Source organism: Gavia stellata, chromosome Z, assembly GCF_030936135.1.
Source record: "Gavia stellata isolate bGavSte3 chromosome Z, bGavSte3.hap2, whole genome shotgun sequence".
Lineage (NCBI taxonomy): Eukaryota > Metazoa > Chordata > Aves > Gaviiformes > Gaviidae > Gavia > Gavia stellata.
Window position 1 is genome coordinate 44,435,889 of NC_082637.1, and position 11,051 is coordinate 44,446,939.

At 49.1% G+C, this 11,051-nt stretch overlaps 1 protein-coding gene across 3 annotated transcripts in view; it reads right to left on the minus strand.

The window, feature by feature from the left end:
- LOC104251279 (TLE family member 1, transcriptional corepressor) overlaps positions 1–2,824 on the minus strand; it is a 76,876-nt gene extending 74,052 nt beyond the window's left edge. For all 3 annotated transcript variants that reach the window (XM_059834115.1, XM_059834114.1, XM_059834113.1), the window contains exons 1-4: positions 2,801–2,824; positions 2,030–2,130; positions 301–364; positions 163–207 (exon numbers count right to left, since the gene is read on the minus strand). In XM_059834115.1, coding sequence (XP_059690098.1) covers positions 163–207; positions 301–364; positions 2,030–2,130; positions 2,801–2,824 — 234 coding nt within the window. The remainder of the gene's footprint in view (positions 1–162; positions 208–300; positions 365–2,029; positions 2,131–2,800) is intronic.
- Positions 2,825–11,051: the final 8,227 nt, after the last annotated feature.

An 11,051-nucleotide genomic window follows, 5' to 3' on the forward strand; every position in this document is an offset into this window, starting at 1 on the left:
CTCATTTGACAGCAGGTAGGCAAAGGTTTACTAATCACAGCTACAAATCAGCCTATTGATTCAGACACATGATACAGCCATCCAAACATAAACAGAATGGCTACGTTTAAATGCACTAGACAGACTGCAGAGTTTTGTGGTTTAGAAAACAAAATGCCTTACCTGTTTGTGCATTTCAATGTTTAATCCATACGACATCTCATAATACTGCAAATAAAGGAGCATACATTATTTTCTTATGCTGGCTTACATTGTATTAGGAGGTATTTACTGAAATAAAGAAAAAACAAATATACTTACCATCACATAGTGCCTCTGCATTTCTGTCTTTTCGCTTGCCAGTTTCTCACATTCCAATTTAAGGCTACAAAATAGATCACACTTTAATGTAACTGTTATGTCATTTGTTTTGACATCTACCCACTTTATTTGTATTTTGACAGAAGCAGCTAATTTTAACAAAACTCAAACTAACACACAGAGAGAAATACTTAATTTATTCTTTAAACACAAAGGCTGAGAACAGGAAATTTAAAAGGTATTTCATGGGTGCTGTATGAGACCCAAACTGTCTCCAGGACCCAAATGTATCGAATCTTCATGCTTTGACAAAGAGTTACTAAGAAGTGCTACAACTTTCAAGCTATAACAGGATCTGATTTCTCCGAAGTACATCTCTAGTAGTGAAATAGAGGTATTTCTTTATATACGACATTGAGTAAATTATTGCCAAGTAACACCACTCACGTTTACAATTACAACTTGAGTATGTCTCTAACTCTTAACCTTAAATACGCTCTAGCTAATGTTGTCTTGCCCACAGCTTGAAAACCAGTAACTTTCACTGTCATTTACTAGAAAGTTTGGTTTCTATTTTTGTTTTCATAAACGAAAAGAAGTTGCATTTGGCACTTGCATATCTCATCACTAGCAACGCTATAATTCTGACTACTTCCACAGAGAGCAAATGCCTCAACATTCCCTTTGTTCTCTGGGAAACTGATTTTTTTTTTTTAATGACACTAGTAAGCATCCTAGGGAACAGTTCATGTGTAAGCCAGCATTTTTCACTTACAGCTGCGATACCAAATGTTTATAGTTTACACTGCATTTCTAAAGTAATAAATGGCTTAAAGAAGTTAATGATTTTAGATAAGACTAAGACTACAGTATCATAGGTAAGAAAGAGGAAGCCTAATGAAAACCAAGCAATTTTCTAGCTGGCAAACCTGCAAAGCTTTTATTCCTGTCCAGATCTTGCAGGTGCACATAAGTACAAAATTAAGCAAGATTAATGCCCCTTACTGCCAATTGCCCTGTGTGCGTAAGAACCCATACCCTAAATCTCTGTGCGGACCACAGCAGCAAGCACAGACACAAGAAGAACATTTGAAGGACAGCACAGCAATCAAAAACGCCTGTCACAGCTTCAGTAGATTCACGTCAACTTTGTGTCAGTACTCCAGTACTTGTGTGCTCTAACAGTACTTCTTGGCTCTTTAAGGACCGCACGTTGGCATTTTACTAATCTTCGCATTAACACCGCGCACAAATGAGCAAACATGAGAATCAGCCTCTTTAATGCTCTGTGTCACAGAATTGGCGCAGGTCTTCCCTCGATGTCCTTAAAAAAAAATCCTCCACATAAGGATCCCTAACAAATGTGTGGGTTTGGGGGTTTTGTTGGGGTTTTTTTAACGCATACAAGCTCCAGCCTCGACATTACCACCCTTTCGCAGATGCGCGCACAGCACATCGGCAGGAGGACCCGCGCAGGGCAGAGCTACCTCCTGCTGAGCGCCCCGTTCTCTGGGCACACCCCGCCACCGCTGGGGACCGGGGCTCCCGCGCCGCCCCTTCCCAAACCGGTCGGCAAAGGCCGGCGGTGCCGGGGAGGCCGGTTCCCGCGGCGGGGCTCAGCGATGACGCCGCACGCCACCGCCTGGACGCGGCCGTTCAGCGCAGCCCCCCGCGCCCGGCCGGGGACGGAGCAAGGAGCCCGACCCCGAGGCGGCCCGCCGGCGCTCACCTGTGGTACTGCGCCTGGAGGAACTGGAACTCCTCCTTGATGCGGTCCAGCGACTCCGGGATGGTGAATTTGAAAGGCTGGCCCGCAGCCTGGTGCGGGGTCTGGCGCGGCGGCGGCCGGCACGGGAGAGAGAGGCACGTTCAGATGCAGCGCGGCCGCCCCGCGGGGCGGGGGGGCGGCGCTGCCCGCCGCGGCCGGGCCGGAGGGATGGAGGGAAGCAGGGGGGAAAGCAAGGAGAGAAAGCCCGGCCCGGCCCGCCCGCCCCGGCGCTGCGCACTTGTTACCCACCTTCCCGTCCCTCATCTGCGGGGGGCGAGGCTAGCCGCGCTCCCGCAGCCGCTCCGGCCCCGACCCACCCGCTCCTGCCGCCGACGTCTGCCCGAAAGCGAGGCGTGCCGGCTCCTCCCCGCCGACCCCTGCCGCGGGGGCACGGCCGGCCCCGGCCCGGGCGCCGCGCTTGGCGGGGAAGGGGATGCTGCCCGGCCCGCCGGCGACCCCCCGCCGTCATTCCCAAGGCAAATAAGTTGCCCACGACACAAAAGGGGTCGGGGGAGGGGCGCGTCCCCTCCACGGCCGCGCGGGCAGGCAGGATGCGCCGCTCCTCCCAGGAGGGGACAAACTTGGGAGGGCGCCCGCCCCCCCTCAGCCGGGCGGGGGAGCCGGGGGTGCGCCCCGGCAGGGCAGCGCCGGCAGCGGGGCGCCGCCCGGACCACCCAGCCCCCGCCCCGCTCCCCGCCGGCCCCGCGGAGCGGCGGCCCGGGCCGTACTTACGGGGTGCCGGCTCTGGGGGAACATGGCTCCGGCCGCGGCGGAGCTCCCTCGCGGCGCGGTTCTCGCGGCGACCCCCTCGCCCTGCCCCGGCTTCGCAGCCGGGGCGCTGAGGGGGCAGGAGCGGCGACACCCGCCGGCCGCCTTCCCTCCGCCGCCGCGGGCAGGAGCGGGGCGAGGCGCCGCTCAGTGCCCCCGCCGCGGGGACATCCTGCGGCCGCGGCGTCCTTTGTTGCTGTTGTTCCGGGGAGGGCCGGGGGTGCCCGGGGTAGGCGGACGGGCCGCGCTCGGGACGGTCACCGCCGCTCCGCGCTCCTCCGGCGGCGCTCCGGCCGGCGGGCGGCGCCCACAGCGCTCGGGCGCGGCGGGACGGGACAAGACCCGACGGGGGCGGGGGGGTGGGGGGGCGCGGCCGCCCCGCCGCGGGGGTGAATAATCCCCTTCTCAGGCTCGCAAGTTGCCGATGCAATTGTAAGGCTGGAAACCCCGGGCGGCGGCGACTCCTCTCCCCACTTCTGCCTCTTGCCAAGAGGGGAAAATCCAGCCGGAGGAAGCGGGACGCGGTGTCAGCGGCGGGACCGTCGCACGCCGGGGGGGCGAGAGAAAGTCTCCAGGGAGGGCCGCGCTGCTCCCGGGCGTCGGCGGAGGGGCCAGGTCATCGGCAAGACGCGGAGCGATGAACAAGGGAGGAAGGCGGGAGGAAGAGGAAGGGGGCGGGGGGGGGCTCTGCACAGCCGTCCCCGGTCGGAGCAGCTCCAGTAGCACATGCACGAAACGCAGGAGGGCAGAGGAGGGGGAACCACACACGCAGCAGAGACTCTTCCGTTAGTTGCAGAGAGGTCCCTAGGACAAAAGAAAACCAAAACCCCTCAAAAAGCCCGCTGGCCCGACCGGCCAAGCCGCCCGCCCCGTCGAGGGGGGGAAAAAAAAAAAAAAGAGGAAAAAAAAGGAAAACAAAAAATAAAAGCGTCCGTATCGGGACTAAATCAGACGGGAAGCTCCTTCGTGCAACGGCACCACTGCAGCCTCCTCCGGGCGGGTGCGCATCGGGGAGCTGCGCGTCTCACCAGGGCCCCCCGAGCGCGGTACATCGCGGCGGCATCCGCAGCAGCATCCTCATCCTCCCCCTCCTCCGCGCTGCCCCACCGCTCCTCGCCGGCCCGGGATAAAGTTCTTCCCGGCTGAGAAATCCGGACCCGAGCGGCCGGAAACGCCACCGGCCTCCTTCCCCCCTCCCCTCCGCGCCGGCCGAGGGAAAGGGGAAGCTCGGGCGGCCCCGCGGGAGGCGCTCGGCGGGACGGGTGCGCGGCCGTGGCCGAGCGGGACACGCCGTGCTCGCCCGCGCCGCTTACATTAGCACGCGGTTTCACACTCCGCCAGCTAACCGGCCGCCCGGCCCCGCCCACGCCGCCGCGCGGGGGGGGCCGCCGCCGCCGCCGCCCAATCGCTGTCGTCCGCACCAACGTGGGGCCGTGATGCGCCCCGGCCCCGCGGACCAATGGCGAGAGCCCGAGTCCCACCGCCTCGCAGCCTTTCGCTGGGAACCGTTTCTTGCGGAGCGGCAGGAGCTCTCCGAGCTGGCCAATAGAAGGGCGCGGAGCGCGCAGAGCCGCGGGGAGGAGGGGAAGGTCGGTGGGAAGGAGAGTGGAGGGGCTGAGCTGTCAATCAAAGTAACGTGGGGCTCGCGGGCGGGCGGGGGGAGGCGTGGAGGGGCGGGGCGGCGGGGCTGCCGGCGAGCTGTGGGCGCGGCGGTTGCGCGCGCCCTTCGCCTGTACCGGCGGCCTCGCGGCGCGGCGCAGCGGTGCGATGCGATGCGATGCGATGCGATGCGATGCGATGCGATGCGATGCGATGCGATGCGATGCGATGCGATGCCGAGCCGAGCGGGGCGGGGCGGAGCGGCGCGGAGCGGAGGGGCGCGGAGCGGCCGCGCAGCCCACTCCGCTTCCCCAGGCGCGCGGTGGTTTTTCCCATCGGCTGTTAGCGCGGCTGCTAAGGCGCGGCGTGATGCGAGAACCTGCCCCAGAGCGGGCCGCGGCGCCGGCGGTGCGGGGCGGCCCGGCTCTGCGCCTTCAGCCCGCGAGAGGATTCTTCTCAAAGGGGCTCCGTGGAGGGCGGCGGCTTACCCGCCGGTGGGGGAGCTGCTCCGCGCCTCGCCGGCGTGTGCCGCCGGGTATTCAGCGCGCACAGGTCTGCATCCGCCGCCTCCGGCGATTCACTGCGGGGATGCACGAGCCGGCCCCGCACCCCGGCCAGTGCCCACACGGAACCTGGCCCAGAGCGCTCAGGGAAGAGGCTAAACTTCCCTGTCCCGAGAACCTGCTTTGTAACTCAGGCGGGCAGATACGGCACCTTTCCCCGTCTCCCGTATGTAATGGTACCAGTGCCCGCTACAGCACCTGCTGACAGTGCTCTCGGCTGCACAGAAAGCACCGTAAAGAAGGATAAAACCTCGCCCTTGCTTGTATCACTCAAATGTGCCAGCTGAAATGTTGGTTAGAGTGACCCTCTGACCAGACGGAAGTTGGCCTTTGGGGAAAATCGGCTTTTTCCTAAGAGGGGTCTGCTAGAGGAAAGCTGTCAAGAACCTTGCTGTTGGTTTATTGGCCCACTTGATGCAGATGAGGGTCAAACAACTTCCACGGACTCTGTGTGTGACTATTGAGTTCGCAAATGGTAACACAGCTTGCAATGGGAAGCAAACTTTAAAACATATCCTCAAACTTCAAAACATATCCTCTCTTAACAAACACCTTATTCATAGCAGAATTATGCGATCAAGTGTGAAATACTGGTACCTTTGGACTTAAAACAATGCCTTAAGACATACTCATGCTGTTAGTTTACCTGTATACTACGAAAAAAAGAGGCCTTAAAACGTTGTATGCATCATTTAAGCACTGTAAGGTTAATTTTATAATTTGCATTTTCTTACAATTCCCCATTAATATTTACTCGACACAGTTATTTAGGATTGTATTACATGTCATCTTGTATCCTAAAGAAAGACCAGTCTTTCTTTAAAATTCGATGTGTTGCAATATCAAGATACAGCTTTACGCATTCGGAGTGCTAATTTCCACGCTACATTATTCCCAGTTTTACATAGAAATGACCGAAGAAAAAGAAAATTAAACTCCCTCAGCCTTCTGCAGGGAAGTTTGGACTTCATTTCAAGACTACAGAATTTTGACACTGAAAACAGATGCATGTATGTCTCTGTCCCTGTGATTGCGTGCATGTATATGTGTACATGTAATAGTGTCTGTAACTATAGGTGTCTGTACCTATACATACATATGTGTGTTCATATTTATATATAAAATATATATGTGCATACATCTTTGTGAATACATAAATAAATTTGATGACTTTTAATGTTTTTAAAAGATGAGGCAAAATGCCCTTGATAGTGACCTTTGGTAGATTGTGGTTCCCAGGACAGGAATGTAAACTTGTCTGGTGGTCCAGACAAGCATGCATAAGGCTAAAAAATCTTGCATTCTATTCCCAGCTCTTCCCGTGTAGTCTTGGACTGGTCAACTCATTGCTCTGTTCATGGTATTGGAAAGCTTAATTAATTAATGTTTATAAAGTACTTAGATCTTCAGATGAAAGATGCCATAAAAATGCAAGCTATTATTATGTACTCTGTGTGTATACCTAGTAGCTATGGAGTCTGTAATAACATAACACTTACCTAACTTTGGTTGTACTTTGCTTAACCTGCTGGCACAAGTTGTTAATGAGATCTTAACAGATCTGACATTAAAACAACACTATGTTTTGGAACATAAACAAAAGCTTTTTTTTAATTGCTTGCCTACCTGAAAGTTGAAATGTCTTGTAACCTTTATTTGTCATCATTCAAATGTCCAAGGCATGTTTTAACAGAAAAACTCTGTTTTCTTGACTTTTTTTAACAAGTGCTTTTAACCTACTTAGATTCTGGAATCAGACACTTAAAGGCATTTTGAATCCTCTCCATTATAATCAAGATAGAAGAGCTGTAAAAGCAGTAGTGAAATAAAATGTGATAATTTTAATTATTTTTAGTTCAAATGAGAGCCACTGACATCACATAGCATGAGCAATAACCACATGATCTGAAATTTAGCTAATTTATATTTCATCATTATTGGCTGGTTCAAGCATAAAAAAATGCCTTTTTGTTAGATGGGTGTAAATCTGGATTAATCCCAGAAAACTGACCATCCTTATTCCCTGGCAATACTCCCTACTTACACTACTGAAAGACAGGCCAAAATATGGCTAAGCATGTTGTAAAGAGCTGTATTCAACTCAAGTTAGTATTTTATACCAAATAGTTATGCCACAGTACTGTACATACTCTACACAATTCTCAAACTGGATTAAAAATAATTGTGTTTAAACCTTTGTCTTATGTTTTAGAAATACAATAAAAAGATTGCCTTCAGTATTACCCCCCCCAAACCATTCTGTTTAATCATCCATTCAACTCTGCTGTTTGAAATCAATTGTTTTTCACTGTAAGCATTTTAATGTACTGTTCTTTCCTTGTATAGCAAAGGGCCTAATCCTGCATTGACTATGCACTGAAAACTCACACTGGAAAGAGTGGGAGCTTTGAGTTGAAAAAAGCAGTATTGGGTCCAAAATGTAGTTTGAGTATAGTGAAAGAGTTTCAGATGTAGCATCTGTTCTTTAGGGAAATGACGTATTGTATGATGATTTGTTTACCACGCTGTTTATATTTTTTCCCTTTACAGTTAACAGTACTATTTACAAGCAATGTTTTTTAACTTCCCACAAACTGGCACATACAATAAAAATGTTGATGATGTTAATCACTAGGAGTTTGCTGCAGGTGGGCGGGAAGCAATTTAGCAAATTTATGATTTATCCCACTGTTCTACTACCTATGTAGTGAGAGCAATTCAGTGGAGGATGCAATTATAGAATTCAATAGATTTTATGCTTTCAAAGTTTTAGATTCATTGGATTTTCAACTGCAAGAGAAACAGTAGGTTTAAAATTATGTATATATGCGTGGGGGGAGGGGATTATTCTATTTTGGGGGTTTTTTAATGGCAGGACAGCACAGGTGGAATAGAGAAAAAAATAGCATCTGAGTCATACAGTGCCTGTGGTATAGCAGTGACTACCTATACAGCTGCAAGAATAACAATTATTATGAGGGCATGCAAAACAATATCACTTTTTAAATATTTCTTTATTTATGAAGTGCAAATGATGTGAGCAGGGTAAAGCAATCACATTTCTAATTATTTGCTATCTTTTGGCTAATAGCCATTGCATACCCTTTTTGTAATTTGATTTCTTTTTAATTAGTAGCTTTCCTTGTAGGCAAGAATGTTCAAAAAGTTGCACTAGGTCATTTTACCATCATGTCTGTATTCCCTTCCCCCATTCTTTCACCCTTAAAAATTCCCGAGTTGAATTAAAAAAAAAAGTCAGTAGCAGATCGTGCAGCAGTAAAACCTCAAATAAAATCAGATCCAAAGAATCCCTTGTGGTTTCACACAATATGGTAAAATTAGAGATTTCAGGAAACCAACAAAATTGAACTGGGAACATTTGAAGAGAAATGACCAGGCTTTATGAAAATGACACATTGACTGGCCAGTGTTTTTTTATCGACAATTTCTTTGTTGAGGCATAGATCAAAGAAACCTGCATGTGTTTTCATTTTGTTCTAAGTCTAACTAGAAAATTACATCCAGATGTTTAATAGGCATTCTGTTGGTTTTTCTGCATTGATTAGATATGTTGGTACTGTTTGCTTACAAGCGTAGCCGGATCATTAGCTAATGCAAAGAAATGTTTGCAGCGAGTTGCTAATTAGGTCTTTTGGAAACTCTCCATCCTCAGGAACAATTTGTACAGTGGCCAGAAAAACTTGCAGTACTTGAGAAGTCGCTTTCCCTTCTGTGTCTGGGAAAAAACAGTCAGTCGCTTTCCCTAATCTTCTTTTGCCTACAGGGATTGCAGCTTGATCCCAATGGGTTGAAGTGCAAATAAATTAGGAAGAGACCACACGCGTGCCCGCACCCCCCACCCCCCACCCCAATCTGCTCTTTCAGTCAAAATGCAGTTGTACAATCTTACAAAAAGCTAACCAAAATGGAGTGTTTAAAACTAAAATGTGTTAAATTCTCAACCTCCATGTTATCAAATACACAGCATTTTTGAGCATACTTAGAGACAGATGGGGAAGCCCTTTATGATAAATGAGTGTACTTGAATTCATTACTGTGGTACTTATAATTAAAGTAGCTCTTTCACAACTTCTCTACTTCTACCGGGTACTTCAAGACAAAGCTTTGGGGAAGTGTATACATGGATGAGGGAGGGGTGAAAGAGGTGCAGAAGAACTTTAATCTCCTGTGTTTTGTCAAGTCTAAAAAGGGGTCAGAGATATTACCTGTTTACAATATTGTCAGAGAATTTGTTGTAGACTTCGTGGCTCTGGCCTGATAACCTTCTAGGTGCAATGTCACCTTTCAAAAGATACTTGACAATGTCAATGACCTTTCTAATAAAGACCACCTGCCAGTATATCACACTTCAATCTGTTGCAGGATGAGGTCTCCACCACAGGAGATGACAGCAAAAGGAGCAATGTGGGTCTATTTTGTACAGTAAACAGGGACACATGCTTATACCAGCTCCCCGATCCTGTCGTCACACACATGACTAAGTTGCCTCCTGGAAATAGTCCCTTTGAAGTCAATGACAATACTTGCATGAAAAAGGATCTCTCTGTGTCAGGCTTCACCAGATCAGGGCCATGCATACAGAATGCCTAGGTTGTGTGTGACACACATATGCAAAACACATGTGTTTTCACCAAGGAGGCTGCAGCAAGTATAGAAGACTGGGTTTTATCTCCTTTTTTGGGAGTTACCTAAAAGAGAAGGGTGTCACAGAAGTACAGTTAACCATTTCACTTCAGTGAACTCGTCATGGTACACTATTTTTCCTTGACTTGCAAAGTCATAAAACTTTTTCAGCCTGTTTTTGTTCCCTATATATTGTCTTTTGACACTAATAGTGGATTATTTTTTTTTTCCTAAACTGTCAATAACATCTTAGAAAGAGTCTACAGATCACCAAAGATCCATAGACTTAAAACCACAGAGGAAATAGCATTGAGACAAACAGTCTTGTGGGAGTATTGCTTCCACAACATTTGCTGAAATGAGTGAAGGAAGATTCATCCGATTATCTGAGGATTATTTGAGAGGGAGAGATGACTCCAAGTGCACTGGCATTTCGGGGTTAGGAACAACAACTGCTTGCTGCTGCAAAGGTACATGAAGCCCTGTCCTTTTACCCTAATATCTGTTCTCCGTGTGTGAAAGCAACAGCCCTGAGGAATATTTTAAGTGCAGATGTGATACAGAAATATTGTGTGCAAATTCATGACTCTCTGTCATCCAATAGGAATTAGGTTCATCTGGAAGTTGATTGGAATTTGGCAACTGTTTCTCTAATACTTCTGTCTCTCAATTTTTCAGAATTTGAGTTCTTGCCTACACTAAGGTTATAAACCCCATATGAGCTGCTCTCACACCAACCTTCTACTCCAGACATCAGATTTCAGTCTGGTGGAGTCTAGATGAAAGCAGATTGTGCTGTCCTGCTGTCTCTTCATAATGAGGATGCTGTAATGTGCTGGCATGCTACGGCTGCAACATCTGTGGAGATGCTCTTCCAGCACTGGTGGCACAGAGGCACTAGGTCTGTTTCCAACTTTCCCCATGCCGTAAAAGCTCTGGGCTCCCGTATTCTTGAGGCAATGGATTTACCAATATGTCTTTTAGGATCCAGGGGGAAGTGGAGAGATTACGAGAAAGAAGTTGCTGGACGGGGATAGTGTTGGGGAGGAGAACTGGGGAGAGGGAAAGGAATTATACAGGGAGGGAAAATTTCAGTACCAAAATGATGCAATTCTTAACAAATGTGGAAATTTCCTTAGAAAAACACAATTGAACTTCAGGCAAGATTGTAAACAGTTACAGTTGCTCGCAGTATAAAAAGAAAATAATTAAATGTCTCGGTCATCCAGCACTGTCCACTTCTCTGCTTTTCTTCTCACTCTGAACTTACTGCCCTTCCACTTCTTTCAACGCAGGTGTCTCAGTTTATATCCTGAAGGGCTAATATGTAATGACAACTGTGATTATTAATAGAGCATATCCATCCTCCAAAATATAAAATCATAAATTCCATGGTTTGACATACACAT